The sequence below is a fragment of the Hemitrygon akajei genome, chromosome 4 (genome assembly GCF_048418815.1).
Source record: "Hemitrygon akajei chromosome 4, sHemAka1.3, whole genome shotgun sequence".
In the NCBI taxonomy this organism is placed as follows: domain Eukaryota; kingdom Metazoa; phylum Chordata; class Chondrichthyes; order Myliobatiformes; family Dasyatidae; genus Hemitrygon; species Hemitrygon akajei.
The window spans coordinates 93,191,744-93,214,955 of NC_133127.1; the positions used below are offsets into that span (position 1 = coordinate 93,191,744).

The following is a 23,212-nucleotide window of genomic DNA, read 5'->3' on the forward strand; positions in this document are numbered from 1 at the left end:
ACCCATCCATCCAGCACCCTCTTTGACTTTCTACCGTCAGGCAGAAGACTCCAATAAAAACAACAACGGTCAGATTGGCAAGCAGTTTCTTCCCTCAAGCCATTAGGCTTCTGAACGTCATGCTGCAGCACATTTGAAGTGTTACTGGATAATTTGTGCAACACCTTGGGAAAGGTTTCACTGCTAGTGTAATGGTTTCTCTGTAGCAGCAGAGTTTGGGTTAAGACGAGAGATAACAGGGCTTTGGAATATGCGCTGGCCAATGAGGGGAGTTTTTCCTTTCTTGTGTGCCTGAGAGCGAGGAATTTGCGGCCTGTTGTTTGGTGGAAAACGGAGAGGTCGAGGACTGCAGGACTGTGTGGACGTTGAATGGGGTTGGGAGTCGATGACGCCCGAGGGAAATCGATGGAGAATGAACGGATGGGAAAACTGTGAGCTCCAACGTGCACGTTAGACTGTTTCATTAAAATGGGCCCTTTTCTTTTTGTTCTCTTTACTAAATCTCTAGTCAAATTAAGAATTATAAAGCTAAATTGTTTAATTGTACATAGTGTATTGTCTGTTATTTTGTGGGACTGATTTGTAACAGGGGAAAACATCACGCAGCATCCACACACATGAGATTTCACAAGTTTGGCGGGGCCAAAGACTGTCTTCCCCTAGAATAACGCTGACAGCCGAACCTAAGGGTTACATTTGTATTGTGCCCTGCAATATTTAATGTATGCATTTCACTTTGTTTATCTATGCATAATTCATTAATAGATTAATTCTTACTTCCCTCAGTTATTGCGTGTTATGTGTACTACTGTGCTTTAAACTTAGTCTGGAGAAATGTCTCGTTTGGCGGTATACAGGTAAATGACAATAAACTTGACTTGATATGAGAGACTTTATTTTGAATTTTGTAACAACCGTATAGATCATATAACAATCATTTAGTTTCCAACCAGTTTAATAGAAGTATATTCTTTAATAAGCATATTAAACCAACAATGATCATATATAACAGATTAGCACACTATTGCTTTAACAAAATAATAATTTCCCCTTTGCTTGTTACTCCCAGAAAGTGCTAAGACCAGAAGACCGTAAGACATTGAGCAGCACTAGGCCATTCAGTCCATCGAGTCTGCACCGCCGTTCCGTCATGGCTGATCCTGGATCCCACTGAACCTCATACACCTGCCTTCTCCCCATATCCTTTGATACCCTGACTGAGCAGGAAACGATCGTCTTTTGCATTAGATATACCCATGGACTTGGCCTCCACCTCAGTCCGTGGCAGAGCATTCCACAGATTCACTACTCTTGAGCTAAAAAAAAATTCCACCTTACCTCTATTCTAAAAGGTTGCCTCTCAATTTTGAAGCTGTACCCTCCAGTTTTGGATACCCCCACCATAGGAAACATCCTTTCCACATCCACCATCATATCTAGCCCTTTCAATATGCGGTAGATTTCAATGAGATCCCTCTGCATTCTTCTAAATTCCAGTGAGTACAGACCCAAAGCTGCCAAACATCCCTCATATGTTAACCTCTTTATTCCTGGAATCATCCTCCTGAACCTCCTCTGGACTCTCTCCAATGACAACACATCCTTTCTGAGATAAGGGGCCCAAAACTGTCGACAATACTCCAAGTGCAGCCTGACTAGTGTCTTATAAAGCCTCAGTATTATCTCCTTGCTTTTCTATTCTATTCCCCTGAAATAAATGCCAACATTGCATTTGCTTTCTTTACCACAGACTCAACCTGTGAATTAACCTTCTGGGAGTCTTGCATGAGGACTCCTAAGTATCTTTGTACATCTGATGTTTGAACCTTCTCCCCATTTAGATAATAGTCTGCACTATTGTTCCTTTTACCAAAATGCATTATCATACATTTCCCATCACTGTATTCCATCTGCCACTTTTTTTGCCCATTCTTCCAATTTATCTAAGTCGTGCTGCACATTAATTCCTCAGCACTACCTACCCCTCCACCTATCTTTGTATCATCTACAAACTTTGCCACAAATACATCAATTGTCTCATTTTTTAACTGCATTGCATTTGTAGTTTCTAAATGACAATAAACTGAATCTGAATCTGAATTCCATTATCCAAATCATTGACAAACAATGTAAAACATAGCGGTCCCAATACTGACCCCTGAGGAACACCACTAGTCACTGGCAGCCAACCAGAAACAGCCTCCTTTACTCCCACTCACTGCCTCCTGCCTGCCAGCCATTCCACTATCCATGCCAGTATCTTTCCTGTAACACCCCAGGATTTTATCTTGTTAAGCAGCCTCATGTGAGGCACCTTATCAAATGCCTTCTGAAAATCCAAGTAAATGACATCCACTGCCTCAGCTTTGTTCACCCTGCTTGTTATTTCCTCGAAGAACTCTAACAGATTTGTCAGGCAAGATTTCCCTTCACAGAAACCGTGATGATTTTGACTTATTTTATCATTAGTCTCCAAGTACCCCAAAACCTCATCCTTAATGATAGACTCCAACACTTTCCCAACCACTGAGGTTAGGCTAACTGGTGTATAATTTCCCTTCTTTTGCCTTCCTTGCTTCTTAAAGAGTGGAATGACATTTGCAATCTTCTAGTCCTCCGGAACCATGCCAGAATCAAGAGAATGTTGAAAGATCATGACCAATATATCTGTCATCTCTTCAGCAACCTCTCTCAGGACTCTGGCATGTAGTCCATCTGGTCCAGGTGACATCCACCTTAGGACTTTTGAGTTTGCCTGGCACTTTTTCCTTTGTAATAGCAGTGGCACTCACTCCTGCTCCCTGCCACTCACAGACCTCTGGCACACTGCTAGTGCCTTCCACAGTGAAGACAGATACAAGGTACTTAGTAAGTTCATCTGTCATTTCCTTGTCACCCATTTCTACCTCACCAGCATCATTTTCCAGTGGTCCAATATCAACTCTCACCACCCTTTTACTCTTTATATAACTGAATAAACTTTAGGTATCCTGCGTAATATTATTGGCTAGTTTGCCCTCATATTTCATATTTTCCCTTCTTATAGCCTTTTTAGTTGCCCTTTGTTGGATTTTAAAAGCTTCCCACTCAATGAAGTTTGCTACTTCATTTGCCCTTTCCTTGGCTTTTATGCAGTCCTTAACTTCCCTTGTTGGCCTGTCCTGCCATTTGAGAACTTTGTATTCTGTGTGACATATCTATCCTGCGCCTTGTGAACTATTCCCGGAAACTTCAGTCATTTCTGCTCTGCCAGTATCCTCCTCCAATCCACCTATGCAAGCTCCTCTCTCATGTCTCTGTAATTCCCTTTATTCCATTACAATACTGATACATGTGACTTACGCTTCTCCCTCTCAATCTGCAGTGTGAATTCAATCCTATTATGATCACTGCCTCCTCAGGGTTTCTGTGGTAGCTTCTACTTTACAAAAGACCACTCGACAACTTGATGGCCAAAAGAGCATCTTTATCTGGGACAGCAAATGATATTTACAGTACAGAGGCTTCCAGGTACCTCGTGCGGCCTGGGTGGAGGAACTATATACAATGCATACTGGGAGTAAAAAGAGCGGAAGTAAAGACCCTGCCAACCCTGCATCCCGCCTCTTGCTACCAACAGCTTCCCGATTAGTATTAACTTACTTTTAATAATACTCACATTACAACAGTTTCTTTACATTAAGCTCCCCAATACACAAATCCCAATCTAAGAATAGCTTTTCCCCTGAGTAGGCTCAAGTTCAAGCTGCTCTAAAAAGCCATCTTTCAACAAACACCCTCTCCTGCGATCTGACATTAACCTGATTTTCCCAATCCCCTTGATTATTGAAGTTCCCCGTTACAATTGTGTCATTACCTTTGTTACCTACCTTTTCCAGCTCCTTTTGCAATCTCAACCCCACAACTTGGTACTATTTGGAGGGCTATATATAATTCCCACTTTTTTTTTCCACCATTGAAGTTTCTTAACTCCTCCCACAAAGATTCACTATTCTTTGACCCTGTCACTTCTTTCTAAAGATGTAATTCTATCTCTTACCAACAGAGCCACACTACCAACTATGCATTCCTGCCTGTCCTTTTGATACAACGTGTATCCTTTGATATTTAGCTCCCAACTATGGCCTTCTTTCAGCCACAACTCAGTGATGTCCATAACATTATAACAATCAATCTCCAATTACACCATGAGTTATTCCACCTTATACAGAATGCTACAGGCATTTAAATACAGCACCTTCAGTCCTACATTCTTCGCCCCTTTGAATTTTGCCTCTGTAGTACAATTTAACTCTTTGCTCTGATTGTGTTTTTATCCAATCATTGGCTTGTCCTTCCTTACATTCATGTTACACCCACTTGTAAACCTGCTGGCTCATTCTCACCTCTATCATCCTGGTTCCCATCCCCTGCCATATTAGTTTAAACCACTTCCAGCAGCTCCAGTAAATCTGCTCACAAGAATATTGGTCCCCCTCAAATTATTGTAGTACTGTTAGCACACAAAGTACAAGCTTTGTAAAGGTTAACCACAAATCCAGAATCAAACAGAAAAACAAACATAAAATGCTTTACAATAGGAAAGTGCAGTTAGATTTAATCTTTAAATGACATTATTCTTGATCTCCATGTTAGCAATGGTTATAAACGTTGAGGGTGATTGAAAATGCAAAAGAACAGACTTGCATTACTTTGCAACAATTGCTGTTCACGTACTTCCCACCAGAGCAAAAAGTTCCCAAAATACTCTAGATGTGAGATCCTAACGTACTTCAAAGCCACTCAGTTAACATTAATGAGAAAAGTGCAGCTACTAGTTTGAATGCAGTGAAGTCAACCTTTTCCCATTCCACCACATTGCTGAGGAATCCCGATACCCAGATTAAACTAAGAACTAATTTACATCTCACCTGAACAACAACACTTCACAATAGAATTTTCTTTCGTTTACAACTAATGTAAGGTTGAGAAGTTAACAAATTGATACTCCCAAGCCTTGCAGTCTTTTCCCTGAGGAGTAGGCAGCTGTGGAGTTCAAGTCTTTATATATATATTTAAGACAGACGTTGATAGATTCTTGATTGGTCATGGAGTGAAGGATCATGGGGAGAAGGCTGAGAAGGAAATTGGATCAGCCTTGATGAAATGGTAGAGCAGATTCAATGGGCTAAATGTCCTAAGTCTGCTCCTATATCTTATGGTCTTATGGAGCAGTTATTGCATAATGTACTCTTTGTTTCATTACTCATGTAAATCTTCTGTGAATGTAATCAATTAATCACAGACTAATCATGTAAAATGATAATACACTTTGGTTTATTGATACGTGTTTCTATGAAAGATTTATTAGAGTTTGGACTTCAAGCTTCCAACAGAAGGCTTATTGGTACAAAATTCGGCCCACCATGGTGGTCTCTCAAGTGCATTCTTGTCTTGAAGGACTGCTGCCCACAGGTTCTTATAAATCTGAACAGACAGAAAAAGCAATTTATCCATACTTTACAAGATTGAAAACTTCAGAGTGAACCAGCAGATAATGGCAAACATACTAATTTGTGGTTTATGAATTGGGTGGCAAGCTGTCACAGCAATAAGTTGCCTAGCTCCTGACACCTGGGATTAATGCTGACCTCGGGTGAGACCTGGAGTTAGCGCGTCCGGGTTTACCCGGGGTCCTCTGGTTTCCTCTCACATCCCAAAGCCGGCCTGGCTGGTGGATTAGTTGCCTACTTCAAGTTACTCCTTATGTCAGTTGGTGGGAAGTGAATCACAGAACAGTGGACGGGTGCTTGAGAGATAAAATGTTACCGGAAGTAAGTGGGGCAATGGGACAGGAGGGAATTCTCTGCGGACTGGAACAGATGATGGGCTGAATAATAAAGTATTTAGGAGTAGTTTTGTTAGAGAGAAAATCTTTCATAAGTTCATAACATAAAGGGAGCACATGAGGGAATATGTAGATCCTATTCAGTGCTTTATTCAATCCAGTAAGATCTAAATCTATAGGTTTTAATGGTCTCAAATATTGGCAGATATATCTACTGCATATCCTCTATGTAGTTAGGGTGAACGTTTTACAGAACCACTGACCTGGGTTCAATTCCTGCAGCTGCCTGTAAGGAGTTTGTATGTTCTCCCCTTGACTGTGTGGGTTTCCTCCGGGTGATCCGGTTTCCTCCCATGGTCCAAAGACGAACCAGTTGGTAGGGTAACTGGCCATTGTAAATAGTCTTGTGAATGGACAAGGATTATATATTGGGGGTTGCTGGGCAGCACGGCTCGAAGGACCTACTCCGTGATGTGTCTCAGTAAATAAATATGGAGCTTACTGACTCAGGTATGGAAAATGCATTGAAATATCGTGTTAGCCGCTGATTCTCTATGAAAAGAAACGAAAGCATAGTATGAAATGGAGTTGTTGTGGCAACCCACTTTCTGCGTAGGTGAACCGGCTCACAAATAGCCAGCGCGCGGGGGGAGACTTTGGTAATGCACCTCTGACGTCATTTCCACCCGGAGAGGGCGGGCGCTAGGGATTAAATGCCAGCGCCACGGTTTGAATAAACTAGTCTCGAAACGACTTACCGACTGCGTGTCGTTATTTCAGCGCTGTGTGTAGCACATCGCTATATTGGTGACCCCGACGGTCCAAACGGGATTTGGACCAAAGATGACCGACTCTTCATCTGTTCACGCAGTTTCGCTAAAACTGCCAACTTTCTGGATGCTGCGACCACGCGTGTGGTTTAGCCAAGCAGAAGCCCAGTTCCAGATTCGGCAGATATCCTCTGATTCCACGCGTTACTACCACGTGGTGAGCGCCCTTGACCAGGAGACGGCCGCCCAGGTTGTGGATTTCATACAGTCACCCCCGGAAGAAGGCAAATATGTAGCATTCAAAGCGCTGCTCATTGGGACCTTTGGCCTCTCACGGCGTGAGCGGGGTGCCCGCCTGCTTCACCTGGACGGTTTGGGAGACAGACTGCCATCAGCATTGATGAACGAGATGCTGTCCCTGGCTGATGGACACAAGCCCTGCCTCATGTTCGAGCAAGCGTTCCTAGAGCAACTGCCCGAGGACATACATCTGCTGCTGGCCAACGCAGATTTCAGCGACCCCCGGAAGGTGGCGGCTCAGGCAGCCATTCTGTGGAAAGCCAAGAGGGAGAGCGTGGCGTCCGTCGGTCAGATTACCAGGCCACGCGCCCAACAGTGGACCAGACCAGGCCCGGCAGGGGTGAGGAGGCCAGTGAACAGTGGTGTTTCTACCACCAGCGGTGGGGCACAAAAGCCTACCGTTGTCACCTGCCCTGCAAGGGCCAGGGCCAGGGCCAGCTGCCGTTAATGACTATGGCGGCTGGCCACCAGGACAGCCTCTTGTACATCTGGGATAAACTGCTTCTTGGTTGACACCGGAGTGGAGATCAGCATCTTGCCCCCAATGGGGTACGACACCCGCAACAGGAACCCAGGACTCACCCTGAGGGCCGCAAACGGCAGCACGATAAGGACATATGGTACCCGCACAGTGCAGCTGCAGTTCGGCGCCAGCCGGTTCACGTGGGACTTCACACTGGCCACGGTGGCCCAACCACTCCTGGGGACGGACTTCTTGTGAGCTCACAGCCTGCTGGTCGACTTGCAAGGGAAAAGACTGGTACATGCTGAGACTTTCCAGACGTTCTCCCTGGGTGAAGCCAAGTTGCCGGCCCCACACCTGGACTCCATCACGCTGTTGGACAATGAATTCACCAGAATCCTGGCAGACTTTCCATTGATTCTGGCACCGCAGTTCACGGCAGCCATGCCCAGACACGGGGTACAGCACCACATCCCGACCAAGGGACCACCCCTCCACGCCCGCGCACCAAGGCTCCCCCCGGAAAAGCTCCGCCTGGCGAAGGAGGAGTTCAAGAGGATGGAGGAATTGGGGATCGTACGGAGGTCCGACAGCCCATGGGCCTCCCCCCTGCACATGGTGCCCAAAGCAGCCGGGGGTTGGAGACCATGTGACGACTACCGCACACTGAACGAGGCTACAACTCCAGACCGCTACCCCGTGCCGTACATACAGGACTTTGCAGCAAACCTGCACGGGGCAAGAATATTTTCCAAAGTAGACCTCGTCTGGGGATACTATCAAATCCTAGTGCACCCTGAAGACATCCCCAAAAGAGCACTCATCACCCCGTTTGGCCTGTTCGAGTTCCTCCGAATGCCGTTCGGCCTGAAGAATGCCGCACAGACATTCCAGCGGCTAATAGATGCGGTGGGACGCGACCAGGACTTTGCGTTCATCTATTTGGACGATATCCTTATAGCTAGCAGTAGTCACCAGGAGCATCTGTCCCACCTCCGCCAGCTCTACTCCCGCCTGAGTGATTTCGGCCTCACGATCAACCCAGCCAAATGCCAGTTCGATCTCGATACCATCGACTTCCTGGGCCACAGGACTACCAAAAACGGGGCAACACCTCTGCCCGCCAAGACAGATGCGATCCATTACTTTGCCCGGCCCAACACAGTCAAAGGCCTACAGGAGTTCGTTGGTATGGTGAACTTCTACCACCATTTTCTCCCCTCAGCTGCCCGTATCTTGCGCCCTTTGTACACCCCGATGTCGGGTAAGGCAAGGACATTACTTGGGACAAGGAGGCCACAGCCGCTTTCGTTAAAGCCAAGGAAGCCTTGGCAGATGCCGCGATGCTGGTGCACCCCAGAACGGACGTTCCGACCACCCTCACGGTGGACGCATCCGACATAGCAGTCGGTGGGGTGCTGGAGCAACTCATCAAGGGGCGCTGGCAATCCTTGGCGTTCTTCAGCAAGCACCTATGACCACCCGAACTCAAGTACAGTGCTTTCGACTGGGAACTGTTGGCACTGTATCTGGCAATCTGGCATTTCAGGTACTTCTTAGAAGGCAGGCCGTTCACTGCGTTCACGGACCACAAACTGTTGACCTTTGCGTTCACGAAAGTGTCCGATCCCTGGTCGGCTTGCCAGCAGCGACATCTGCCCTACATCTCCGAGTACACGACGGACATCCAGCATGTCTCGGGAAAGGACAACGTCGTGGCGGACGCACTCTCCAGACCAGCTGTCCAGGCCCTGTCCCTGGGGGTGGATTATGCAGCACTGGCGGAGGCGCAGCAGGCAGACGACGAGATGCCCAGCTACAGGACCGCAGTCTCGGGTTGGCAGCTGCAGGACTTTCTCGTAGGCCCAGGTGAGAGGACCCTCCTGTGCGACGTGGCTACCAGCCAACCTCGCCCCATCGTACCGGCAGCCTGGAGGAGGCGAGTTTTCAACTCCATATATGGTTTGGCGCACCCATCTATCAGGACAACCGTCCGGCTGGTCTCCAGCAAGTTCGCGTGGCACGGACTTCGCAAGCAGGTCAGTGAATGGGCCAGAACGTGTGCGCAGTGTCAAACAGCCAAGGTACAGCGGCACACTAAAGCCCCACCGCAGCAGTTCGAACCCACCCGTGGGAGGTTCGACCACATTCATGTGGATATCATAGGCCCCCTACCAGTGTCCCGAGGAGCGCGGTACCTCCTAACTATGGTAGACCGGTTCACGAGGTGGCCAGAGGCAGTCCCGCTCACCGACACATCTGCCGATTCCTGTGCCCGAGCACTGATCGCAGCCTGGGTAGCATGCTTCGGGGTACCGGCCCACATTACCTCCGACAGAGGCTCCCAGTTCACCTCCAGCCTGTGGTTGGCTGTGGCCAGCCTGCTGGGAACGCAGCTACACCACACTACTGCCTACCACCCACAGTCGAACGGACTAGTGGAACGCTTCCACCGTCACTTGAAGTCGGCTCTCATGACCCGCCTGAAAGGACCTAACTGGGTGGACGAGCTTCCCTGGGTCCTGCCTGGAATTTGCACAGCGCCCAAAAAGGATCTGCATGCCTTGTCTGTCGAGTTGGTGTACGGCGCACCCCTGGCCGTCCCGGGAGAGTTCATACCAGCCCCAAGGGGGCAAGAGGAAGAACCCGCAGCAGTCCTGGACAGACTACGCAAGAGGCTCGGCAACCTGGCCCCCGTACCGACTTCACAGCACGGACGGACCCCGACCCATGTACCCAAAGACCTGCAGAACTGTAAGTTTGTGTTTGTATGAAGGGTCGGACACCGGGCGCCGCTACAGCGGCCATACGAGGGGCCATTCAAGGTGATCAACAACACTGGGTCCACGTACGTTCTGGACATTGGGGGGGGAAGAGGAGGTTTTCACGGTGGACCGACTCAAACCAGCCCATGTGGACTTGGCGCAGCCGGTCGAGGTTCAGACTCTGCGGCGCAGAGGCAGACCTCCCAAACAGAGGCTGATCCAGACTGTGGACATTGGGGGGTGTATCGCCGGTTCTGGGGGGGGGGGGGGAGGGGGGGGGTTATGTGGCGACCCACTTTCTGTGCAGGCGAACCGGCTCACAAATAGCCAGTGCACGGGGGGAGACTTTGGTGATGCACCTCTGATGTCATTTTTGCCCGGAGCGCTAGGGATTAAATGCCAGCGCCGCGAAGTTTGAATAAACTAGTCTCGAAATGACTTACCGATTGCGTGTTATTTCAGTGCTGTGTGTAGCACATCGCTACATTGTAATAAATGTTTTGTTTAAAATAATTTTACACAAACTCTGCATATCCAAACAATGATCAGTCCCTGACTTTTGTAGTGGTGATCAGCGCGAAGACCATATTTATAGTTAAGTTATAGTGTGAGGCCTGCAGAGAGAGAGGCTGGTGAATCAATAACAGGAAACAAAGAAATGGCCAGTGGGTTGAATCAATTTTTTCTATCACATGGAGGAAACTGCTAATATACTTTACCTAGGATAAAAGATGGGCTAATTTCAAATAAGGGAGGAACTTGTAAAAAAAATCCAACCCAAGGCAGGAAGTATTAGAGAAGCTCACAGACCTAAAGGCTGACAGATCAGCAGTATCAGATGACTTGCACAAAGGCTGAGGAGTTCCCTGTTGAATAACTCGTCCGGTGAAGAGCACACTGAAGAAGAGCAGTGAAGCCAGCAAACTGGAATGGGGAAAATGGGGCACTTCAGGTTGTAGATGTCAAAATGCAAGGGATTGCTTTTGTTTATTACACAAAATAATGTTCATGCAAAATAAACCTTTGCTGTAGCTGGGAAATTGCCACAAGTATAAACCTCCTTGTGAACCTTTTACTCACAGTTTTTGAACTCGTCTTAAAACTGTGGTCTCGAGTGCTCAATAAAGATATGTTCCACTGCTCTGTTCTCACTCCGTGTTGACCAGTGTTGTGAGTAATGTTGCTCATGAATCTGAAATTGCTCGGTTAACAACACAACAGCAGGTGCCTTGCAATACGATAAACCTTACTTCAGGTCTTTCTTCATAACAGCACACTCAGAAATATAAAGGTGTAATTAAAAAAAACACGAACTACTGTAACTAAGAGAGCAAAATAAAAATCAAATCTGGCTTTACCTCTCCATCTGCTTTTCCAATTGGCGAATTCAGAATGAAGTCAGGCGGGGCAAGGACATCTACTAATGCCACCGAGTCATTCTTCAGCTATTTTAACACAAATAATTAACATATTCAGTAGTCATACTTTCAATCTTACTTTTACTGTGAAACAACTATTGAACTGGATATTGTTCTAAGCATGTAAGGAAAACAAAGGTTTATTTTGATCTTTATTGGTCCATCTTTTAACAATATTTTTTATATTCAAGAGTACAGTACTCGCTCAATATTTTGCACCGAATATTTATTAGAATGCATTATAATTATTAATTTATGAGTGTTGATTAGAATGTGTAACTCTTCCACCTTTCACAAGCATAGATAGATAGTAGTGTGTAGGCCTCCATTAGTCTCGATAGACCATAGATTTTCACCTTGGAAAGTTTCCAGGGCATAAGCCTGGGCAAGGTTTTTTTATGGAAGACCAGCAGTTGCCCAAGCTGCAAGTCTTCCCTCTCCACGCCACTGATGTTGTCCAAGGGAAGGGCATTAGGACCCATACAACTTGGCACCGGTGTCGTCACAGAGCAATGTGTGGTTAAGTGCCTTGCTCAAGGACACACACGCAGCCTCAGCCAAGGCTCGAACTAGCGACCTTCAGATAACTAGACAAACGCCTTAACCACTTGGCCACGTGCCAGCACATAGATGGACAGATAGACAGATTGATTCTTTATTGATCTCAAAGGAAAATACAGCGTCACAGTAGCATTACAAGTGCACAAATATACACCTATTAGAAGAGAAGTAAGAAAGAATAATGAAAAGTCTAACAGGAGGGGGCTTCCCCAGCTAGGCTGGCTCATTATAGAGCCTAATGGCCGAGGGTAAGAATGACCTGTCTTAGTCTATTACTGAAAGTGTTCAGCCAAGGTGGCATGCAGTTGCTGAGAAATATTGTCCAGAATTGCCAGGATTTTCTGTAGGATCCTTTATTCTACCACAGCCTCCCATGTGTGCAGTTTGACTTCTATAACAGAGCCAGCCTTTCTGATCAGTTTATTGAGCCTGTTGGCATCACCCGTGTTGATGCCATTGCCCCAGCAAACCATGGCATGGAAGATTGTACTGGTGACAGCAGACTGGTAGAACAAGTGAAGGAGAGGCCTGCACACTCCAAAAGAACTTAAGTCTCCTCAGGAAGTAGAGGTGACTCTGGCCCTGCTTGTACACAGACTCTGTGTTGGTTCTCCACTCAAGTCTGTCATCCAGGTGCTTGTAGGTCCTCATCACATCCACTTCCTCACCAGCAATAGTGACAGGGAGCAGTGCAGGCTTAGTCTTCCTAAAGTCCATCACCATCTCCTTTGTCTTACTGATGTTGAGCTGCAGGTGATTCAGCTTGCACCATTTGACAAAGTCCTCCACCAAGGCCCTGTATTCATCCTCCTTCTCTCCCTTTATACACCCAACTATTGCTAAGTCATCAGGGAATTTCTACAGATGACATGACTCAGTGTTGTATCTAATAGTTATTCTGATGTTTTTATAATTATGAAATTATACAGTGAGAAACAAACTCCTGCTCCTTCAGCTGATCAACAGAAATTTTATCACGGCAGCTTGGGTATGCAACATCTGGTTCAGTATTTATAAGGTCTTTGGTTACGTGTACCACCGTTAAGATACAAAAGGAGGCTTCATATTTTTTGCACCAAAAAGTTATGTCGCTATTTCAGTTTCAAAGAACACTTCTCTTTCCGTGTGGCATTTTTCCAGCTGGTGGATGCTTGAGTACGATTAGTTTTGGGTAGATTCTCTTTTTCTCATCAGCCTGTTTGGAAGTGGATTTATTTTATGTCGATATACAGTATTTCACCAAGGAACCTAACAGTCAGTAAATGGCAGGAGTCAAGTTCCAGAGGAAGTACGTAGAGACTGTATTTCATGCAGTTTTGGTGTTCAGTGGTTTGCCCGAATGCCAAATTGTTAAACTGATATCCTTGTTTTATGAAGCTGCTGACACAGTGATCTTCTCCCATTTAACAACATGTGAATTTCATTTATACAAGCAGAAGTCAGCTGTTCCCCGAGCCTGCAGTTGCTACCTCATTCAAGCGCTATCACTGAGAAGCTTCTTAGAGCCACTGAACTCTCTGTGCAGCTGCCGGAACATTTGTAGTGGGTGGGAGCAGCGGACGGCAGGAACTGGAGGGTGAAGTGAAACTGTGGGAAAGTGGCGGGAAGTGTGAGAAAGGCTGTGCAAAGCAGGGTTGGGGGATGGCTCCTCCTTGCCTCTGAGCAGCCTTTTCAGACCCTAAATGCTACTGGGCTGCTGCCACCATTGTCAAACAGGGACATAGATCCTAATATCTGCAGTGCAGAGGCTACAAGATTCACAGGGATACCTATTTGAGACAAGGGATCTCTCCTAAATTAAAATGGGTGAAAGGTGAATGAAGGTGCCTAGCACAGCTCCTCGGCAGGCCAAGATTCCGTCAGAAATGGGTGCAGACACTCCAACCTGTTTATGTCATGCTTACGGCTTACCTGAGCACAGAGGTTTAGAACAGAATTCTGCAAGCTCTTTGCAGGCTCGTCACCCGAGAAATATCCCCCTGTGCATAAACAATGAATTGACCTGATTAGCTGTTGCAAATTATAGCATCAGTTTACTGTACTTTGAGGTAAAAGCTGTAGATACTAATAATTTACAAATGCTTCTTGCTTCCATTGTGATTCTGACATATGGTAAACAAAAGTTCCATGCAAGTGGCAAATTTACACTTATAGTGAACTATAAAGGAAAGGCTGTATAAAGTACTTTCAGAACTTTCTGCTTCAAAATGATTTAATGTTCTACACACCATTGTTCCAATAAACACTCAGAAATATTTTCACGGAGTGCCTGTGCTGAACCACCCATTGGGATTACAAATGAGAAAAAGACCCTTTTATTCCTATTTTGAACAAAAACTTGCATCTTTCAAGAGTAAAATTTCCATTTCTATTGTGCAGCATGATGAAAAAGTTGCAGAATTTCACCCTAAACTGTAATATTATGAAGTTACGATGACATTTCTGGCATCACCAACATTCTGATGATGACACATGAATGATTACTAGGAAGGAACAGTTAAAATGCACAATGTCTCAGTTGTCCACAATCGTATGTGAAAGGCATTGGAAAACGATACATACACATAGAGGTATCGGCATTATTACAGAACAACTGCATCATGAGAACTTGAGCAAAGCAAATTCCATGGGGCATATGAAAGTAGTCTAAAGAGGCGTTTGCAGTAAAACTCACCTTGGTATAGGACGGCTATGTGTTTGTTAAGAGACCACAGACCATACAAGGAAGCAAGCTGTTTCAACACAGGCTGTAAGTGAACTGGGGTGCTGGTACTATGAACAAAATCATGGAACTTTTGCAACACGCTGTGCTCGATGAAGGCTATTGCCAGTGATCTACAATAATACACCTAGAGGGGCAAAAGACAATAGATTCATATGAGAGGAGAATAAAAAAGTCAGATTAATTTAATTAGTGCATTAACGGAGGGCACTTTCCAGTGCAGCAAGTGTGTTTGTGAGTTTTCCAGAGTGCAAGCTGTTGCTGATGCTGAAATTTAGGTACCAGAAAGGCTTTCAGTTTCCTTCCTTTATGTGTTTTTCTTCTTAATCTTTTTTGGCTGGATCTTTTTTCTCCATAATGACTACTATAATTCATCATAGCTGTTGGTCCCTTTCCACCTTCAGCAACCAGAGTTAACTTCATTGGCTGCCTCTTAACTCACTGGCCAAGTTACAATAAAAAGCAACATTATCCCAGCCAACAAACGGACAGTTTTATTAACTCTGATATACAGCAAACGTTATCTACCACAGCTGTGGCTAATATCTCTTGCGTTGTTAATAAAAAAAGTTTTGTTAGTACCACCACAAGGGGTAACATGCAAAACCAAGCTAGGCATACTCAGTCATTCTGGCAGCATCAATGCAGAGTTAATGTTTTAAATTGATGATCTTTTGCCACAACATGGAACAATCTGTTCTATATAAGTTTTAAATTGCACTGGGAGGAGCATGGACTACAGTCAGCCGGAGGCAGGAGAATGGATGGGCGAGAATGAGATTGGACTGTGAAAGTGAATTTTGGACAAAATCTCAACAACAAATGTAACTGGAAACTATGATAACATGATAAAGCAATCCTGTCATAGAAACTCTCCAAGATAAAACATTCCCGGAAGTGCGCATAGCATCATGGTGTCCCACAGGAAGGATACAGGAACTCTGGCCCAACACGTCCATGCAGACTGTTCATCATCCATCCAAAGTAATTGCATTTTATTCCCCTCACCTCTATGTCACTTCTTCACTCCGCTACACACTAGGGAAAATTTCCAAAGGGTTTCCAACCTGTCCATGAGGCCATGAGATATAGGAGCAGAATTAGGCCATTCAGTCTGCTCCACCATTTCGTCATGGCTGACTCATTTATCTTTTCAGTCCCAATCTCGTGCCTTCTCCCTGTATCCCTTCATACCCTAACTAATCAAGCATCTATGCCTTAAATATACCCAATGACATAGCCTCCACAGCTGCTTGTCGCAACAAATTCCACAGTTTCACCACTCTCTGGCTAAAGAAATTCTTCCTTATCGCCATTCCAAATGGACATCCTTCTATGTGTTAGGCTCTCCCACCATAGGAAGCATCCTCTCCACATCCTCTCTATCGAGACCTTTCAACATTTGATATGTTTCAATGAGATTCCGCGCCCCCCTTCCATTCTTCTGAATTCCAGTGAGTGCAGGCCCAGAGCCATCAATGCTCCTCATATGACAAGCCTTTCAATCCCAAATAATTTTTGGGAAACTCCTTTGAACTCTCTCTAGTATTAGCACATCCTTTTTTAGATAAGGGGCCCAAAGTGAGGCCTCACCAGTGCCTTACAAAGCCTCAGCATTACATCCTTGCTTTTATTTTATTTTTGTTTAATGAGTTATAGTTTTATTACTTATTCAAAAAATACAAAGGATTAAGCACAAAAGCAATGCTGGAGATCAAAAGCAATGTACACAAAATGCTGGAGGAACTCAGCAGGTTTATGGAGAAAATTATATAATTGAAAGTGCAGGCTTGCAGGATCCTGAAGAAGAGATTCCCCCAAAATGTCAACTATAAATTCTTTCATGGATGCTGCCTGACCTGCTGAGTACATCCTTGCTTTTATATTAGAGAGGAAATCTGAGCACGTGGACCAAGTAGTTAGAGGGAAAACGTGCAAACTCCACACAAAGAGCACTGGAGGTCAGCATTTATCTCAGGTTTGCTGGAGGTAGTACTGTGTTGCCTGGGATCAAACTAAATAATTATTCAAAAGCAAAGTGATGCTGGAAATGTGAAAGAGAACAGGAATGTCTTTGTTAGACACATACTTAAGAGTATTAATGTTTCACATCACTAGCACGGCTATACCGAATCGTTTTCTCTCCTGCCCTCAAACAGTTGAGTTCACGTTGTAATGCGTTTCTAGTTTCAATGTTGATGTAGGCATAAGACAGGTATAGACGTGGTCTCTGGATTGGACTCTGGTTCACGTTACGATGTGTTTCTGGTTGCTGTTCTGGGTGATTTTGTATCAGGACGGCCTGCAGATAATGAGCACTGAGCTGTGCTTGGTGGGGTGGGGGGGGGGGGGGGGGGCAGGGTTGATGTTTTTCTTTGAACCGGTTCCATGGTTTTCTTTGTTTGGTGGCTGTCTGTACACTGCATAGATACTTGGAATCTTTGAAAATTAGCTTTTTGTAGCAACATCACTAACACAAGTTGAGGGAAAGGACAAGAAATGTCATCATGATAACAGCTGTGGATCTTATACCTCTTGCCTGATGGAAAGAGTATGGAGAAGGTGTGTACTGGACGGGTTGTGGTCTCTGATGATGGATACCCAGCATTCATGACATTTTCCATTTGCTAAACTGCAGACGTAGAGGCACGTGGCCACATTGGTGCAGACCTTTCGAAGGACGAAAAGGTACCGCTCAATCCAACATAGTGATATGTGAGGAGATGTGACAAATTCAGTCAAAGGCACTTGTGGGCGAAGAGGCAGTTGTAGCAAACCTTCCCACTTGGTTACATGTTCACTTGCTAAATAGAGGTTGGAGCAGACTCATTGGTGGGCTGGCATTGTCAGCAACTCTTCACAACTCTTCCTGTGGTGGGCAGGACTCTCCCAGTTAGCCGAAGGAAGGCTGCTTCCCAATGTATTGACAATATATTAGAACTCAAAATGCATCACGAAGGCCTGATTCAAAGGTACTTAACTATTTCCAATTTGAATTGTGGGGTCTATGGAGGCTACGAGCTTTGCCATGGGGAGATAAACAGTGAGGCTAATTTTCCTGTACTGCTCAGGTAAAGGAATGTCCAAAAATCATGCAATAATTGGGTAATTGGTCACTGTAAGTAGCCCTTAGCGTGTAGGTATGTGATAGAACCTGGGGGAAATTGATGGGAACTTGGAGAGATATTAAGCAAAATAGCTTCAGTGCAAATGGGTGAACGATGGCTGGTATGCACTTGATGGGCCAAATGGCTTGTTTCTGTGCTCTATGGCACTTCCTAGAACTAGATATTGAAAGTCAGTTGTAAATAAATGTCATCGTGATTGCTACCCAATAGGAAAGTGATGTACATTGGGAATGTGATATGATGAGAGGTATTAATTTTAAAAATGTTTGAGAGCTGTTTGAGTAAAGCAGAGAAAAATGTAAGCTAGTGATGCACACCGTCTGAGAATGATTACCCTGATAATGCTTTGTATCTGCTGAGATTATCTGGTTTTTATCAGATACTTCCTGAATCCCATTATCGTCTAAACAATACATAATTCTCTAGTAAGTTATTACCCTTCAACCATCAGGAACTTGGAGCAGAGGGGATAACTACACTTAACTTCACTCACCCCAACACTGAATTGTTCCCACAACCTATGGAATCATTTTCAAAGAACTTTCATCTCAAGTTCTTGATATTTAATATTTTGTTTGTTTTATTTTCTGTTTGGATTTGCACAGTTTGCTGTCTTTTGCACATTGGTTGTCCATCTTGTGTGCAGGTTTCATTGATTCAATTGTATTTACAGGGAATGCCCGCAAGAAAATGGATCTCAAGGCAGTATATGGTGACATATATGCACTTTGATGATAAGTTAATGTTGCACTTTGATCCTAAAGGTTAAAGGGTACACAAACTTAAAATACAACAGGAAAGAACAATTTAAGTAAAACAGATGACAAACCAATTCAAGCTGTTTATAGACAAGAATCAACATTATGTAAAATTCTTCCATAATGATGTGTCAGGAAACCAAGTGTGACTGGAGAAGATATAAAATTCAGCAGTAATAAACTCAGTATTTTGGCAAGAGGTAGAAAAGGATTCCCAGAAGGAGACCATGTTCATCCAGGATCAAGGGAGGAGATTTCCTACCATACTTTATTCAAGAATGTGCAAGGACATCTGTGTTTCAGAAAAGGTCCTCACTGAGATATGATACCTGCTTCAGCCATGTCTAATGAGACAGCAAATACCCTTTCGAAACAGTTGTTCTTTCCTTGTTGGCCTTTGGAAGGTCATAGTGACCTTGACTTCTACAGATCAGCCTTACTCAAGGTTTATTCTGAACATATCCCATTCTTTCTTGACAGGAACCAGCAGTAAGAACAAACACAATCGTCACCGGGCACTCCGGGCTTCTCCATGAAGGCTCTAACGGAATATATACTGTGCGTCATATTTTAGGGACAGGTTAGTCAGGGTAACACATGCAATATGCTGGAGGAACTCAGCAGGCCAGGCTGTGTCGATGGAAAGGAATAGACAGTTCACCTTTCAGGCTCAGACCCTTCATCAGGCCTGTCTATTCCTCTCCACAGATGCTGCTTGACCTGCGAGCACCTTCAGGAACTCTTATCTACATGTTAATCCAGGCTGTGTTGTAAGATTCCACTTACTCAGTCAGTAATGATGTGACCACACAAAGTCCGTCACATGGTTAATATTCCGCACCCTAGGAGCAGATATACCCTGCACCTCTCATCGGTTCAGCTTCCCATCTGCATTTGAGACTCCAGGCCACACTCAAATGTGACTTCTATGTGACAAAGGCTTTTCACTAACCACATGACTCTGAACTCTAGTGTGAAACCCATCAACCCATCTGTTCAGTAGTTGGCATTTTCCAGAAAAAAAACCCACTGGCATATTCATGCACGAACCAGCCTGCAATACTCATTCCAGCAGGTATGAACATTTTGTCTTCTCCACAACCTACCACAGTGGTCAGCACAACACTTTACAGTATCAGTAACCTGGGTCCAATTCCTGCCACTGCCTGTCAGGAGTTTGTACATTCTCCCTGTGACCGTGTGGGTTTTTTTCTCCCGGGTGCTCCGATTTCCTCCGACGGTCCAAAGACGTACTAGTTGGTAGGTTAATTGGTGATTGTAAATTATCCTGTGATAAGGCTCTTCGGGGAATTAATTTCTGGGCAGTGTGGCTCAAACGACTGAAAAGGCCTGCCTTACAATCATATCTAGCCTCCAGGTAAACAAATGCAGAGGAGAAGGAGAGAATGAACCTGTATTGTGCTGCATGAATTAGCATGACAGTCAGCCGTCCAGACAGAATGGCTGGGTGATAGGCAATAAACAAAAGATTAACTGTTGGAAGTCAAGCCTTCCAGAATTTGATTATATCTAATTAAATGTTTCATTCATGAATGTTGGATATTCACATGCATATGCACACTTGTATTCCAGGAATCTAATATCTCTTTAGTCAGCGGAAAATCGATGGATATATTGGGTAAACAAACGTTCACTGTTGGATAACAATTTTCATTGCCGATTGCAAGGTGGCTTTTGTCTTTGCTGCAGGGAAAGGACAGTTTGCTAAAATACTCAAGAGAGGGCAGTGATGTTTGGGTCATTTACCAGGGCAGAAATGGAAATACAAGGGTCTCTGGGTACTGGTGCTATGACTTAGAGTCACAGAGCACTGCGCTACAGCACAGAACATTAGAAAGCTTTTGACAAAAACAAACTATTTGGCCCAACAAAACTTGCCAAATTTGCGTCAAGACAGCAAACACCTCCTCCACTGTAATCTGGATACGGTTCATGACCACAGCACTGTTACGCCTCAGCTCTACAGACTCGATGCCCATCTGCAGAGTAAGTAGAGATGCAAAGAATCCATTTAAGACCTCCGCCATCTCTTTTGGCTTCATGCATAGACCAATTGCTCCACATTGACCAACTTTGTCCCTAGCTATCCTTTTGCTCTTAATATACAGAACTGTGCAAAAGTCTTAGGTGCACATATATATCTGGGGTGCCTAAGACTTTTGCACAGTACTGTAGTAACTTTATGTCTTTCACTGTACTGCTGCAACAAAAAAAAAACAAGTTTCATGACACATGAGTGATGATCAATCTGATTTTGATACGGGTCTCTATTGTGGACTGAGAGGGAATGGATCAGGGAGAGGGGAATCATGGTTGGGAAAAGGGGAAGGGAGAGGAGAGGGAGTGGGAGGCACCCGAGAGATATTCTGCAATGATCAATAAATCAATTGTTTGGAATCCAGTGACCTTGCCTGGTGTCTCACGGCTGGCTGTGGCCTGCACCCATGCCATCCCCACCCTGACACTCCTTCTCTGCCACCTGTCCCACACCCCTCCTGCAGCGTTTCACCCTCACCAGTTCCAACATTCCTTTTCTACAACTGAATTCACAAACTCGCTCTCTGCTCCACATTAACAAATACAGTACTGTGCAAAAGTCTTAGGCACCCTATCTATGTATATGCCCAAAACTTCTGCACAGTACTGTATTTGTAGAAGTCCTTGGGATTCTCCTTCACCTCATCCGATAGAGCAATTTCATGCTTCCTTATAGCCCTCCTGATTACTTTCCGAACTCTTCCATTTCATATACTCCTCAAGCACCGAATTTGTTCCTTGCTGCCTATAACTGCTATAAACCTTCTTCTTCTTCTTCTTCACCTGGGTCTCAATAGTCCTCAAAAAGCAAGGCTCCCTAAACCTGCTAGCCTTGCCTTTTACTCTAACAGGATGAAACTTCACTTGACTATCATTATATCCAGCTTTAGAAAGGCTAAAGGAGCATTGGGAAAAGCAAAGGGTGTGATTAATGATTTATTGAAGAGCACATGTAGACTGTATGCAAGATGAGGCCCTCTGGTTGTCAGGGTCAACCTAGTTTCTATGTGATACGCAAGTCAGGTGATGCACCATCAATAACTCACTCTGAGACGTAAAGGCGAGGTATCGGCTTTTATTGACTGGAAGAAGGAACAAGCAGTGTGTGGCCACTATACTACATCCTGGAGACAGAGAGGCCGGGCTCAGACCTCAATCACCTTTATACCGGGGTCTGTGGGAGGAGCCACAGGAGCAGTCAACTGGGGGCATGTCCAGACAGGTATATGTAGTTCACCACATTCACCCCCCCTTTGTTTTAAAAAGAGTCCCCATGTGGCGAAGTTTCTTACAAGTACATTTACAGGTTAAGTCTATCAGGTGGTCGAATCTGTCGCTGCGATCTACGTAGCACCGGCTGTGATTGCACAGGTGCCGGTGGTGGTGATTGCACAGATGCCGGTGGTGGTGATTGCACAGGTGCCGGTGGTGATTGCACAAGTGCCGGTGGTGGTGATTACACAGGTGCCGGTGGTGGTGATTGCACAGATGCCGGTGGTGGTGATTGCACAGGTGCCGGTGGTGGTGATTGCACAGGTGCCGGTGGTGGTGATTGCACAGATGCCGGTGGTGATTGCACAGGTGCCGGAGGTGGTGATTGCACAGATGCCGGTGGTGGTGATTGCACAGGTGCCGGTGGTGGTGATTGCACAGGTGCCGGTGGTGGTGATTGCACAGATGCCGGTGGTGATTGCACAGGTGCCGGAGGTGGTGATTGCACAGATGCCGGTGGTGGTGATTGCACAGATGCCGGTGGTGGTGATTGCACAGGTGCCGGTGGTGATTGCACAAGTGCCGGTGGTGGTGATTACACAGGTGCCGGTGGTGGTGATTGCACAGATGCCGGTGGTGGTGATTGCACAGGTGCCGGTGGTGATTGCACAAGTGCCGGTGGTGGTGATTACACAGGTGCTGGAGGTGGTGATTGCACAGGTGCCGGTGGTGGTGATTGCACAGGTGCCGGTGGTGATTGCACAAGTGCCGGTGGTGGTGATTACACAGGTGCTGGAGGTGGTGATTGCACAGATGCCGGTGGTGATTGCACAGGTGCCGGTGGTGGTGATTGCACAGGTGCCGGTGGTGATTGCACAGGTGCCGGTGGTGGTGATTGCACAGATGCCGGTGGTGATTGCACAGGTGCTGGTGGTGGTGATTGCACAGGTGCCGGTGGTGGTGATTGCACAGGTGCTGGAGGTGGTGATTGCACAGATGCCGGTGGTGATTGCACAGGTGCTGGTGGTGGTGATTGCACAGGTGCCGGTGGTGATTGCACAGGTGCTGGTGGTGGTGATTGCACAGGTGCCGGTGGTGGTGATTGCACAGATGCCGGTGGTGGTGATTGCACAGGTGCCGGTGGTGGTGATTGCACAGGTGCCGGTGGTGGTGATTGCACAGATGCCGGTGGTGATTGCACAGGTGCCGGAGGTGGTGATTGCACAGATG

At 45.6% G+C, this 23,212-nt stretch overlaps 1 protein-coding gene across 5 annotated transcripts in view; it reads right to left on the reverse strand.

Annotated features, from left to right (window-relative positions):
• Positions 1-878: 878 nt before the first annotated feature.
• acox3 (acyl-CoA oxidase 3, pristanoyl) overlaps positions 879-23,212 on the reverse strand; it is a 141,191-nt gene continuing 118,857 nt past the window's right edge. For 4 of the 5 annotated variants that reach the window (XM_073043065.1, XM_073043066.1, XM_073043067.1 and 1 more), the window contains exons 15-18: positions 14,779-14,953; positions 14,016-14,083; positions 11,484-11,570; positions 879-5,466 (exon numbers count right to left, since the gene is read on the reverse strand). In XM_073043065.1, coding sequence (XP_072899166.1) covers positions 5,347-5,466; positions 11,484-11,570; positions 14,016-14,083; positions 14,779-14,953 — 450 coding nt within the window. In that variant the 3' untranslated portion in view covers positions 879-5,346. The remainder of the gene's footprint in view (positions 5,467-11,483; positions 11,571-14,015; positions 14,084-14,778; positions 14,954-23,212) is intronic. The other variant, XM_073043069.1, reaches the window with a different exon arrangement.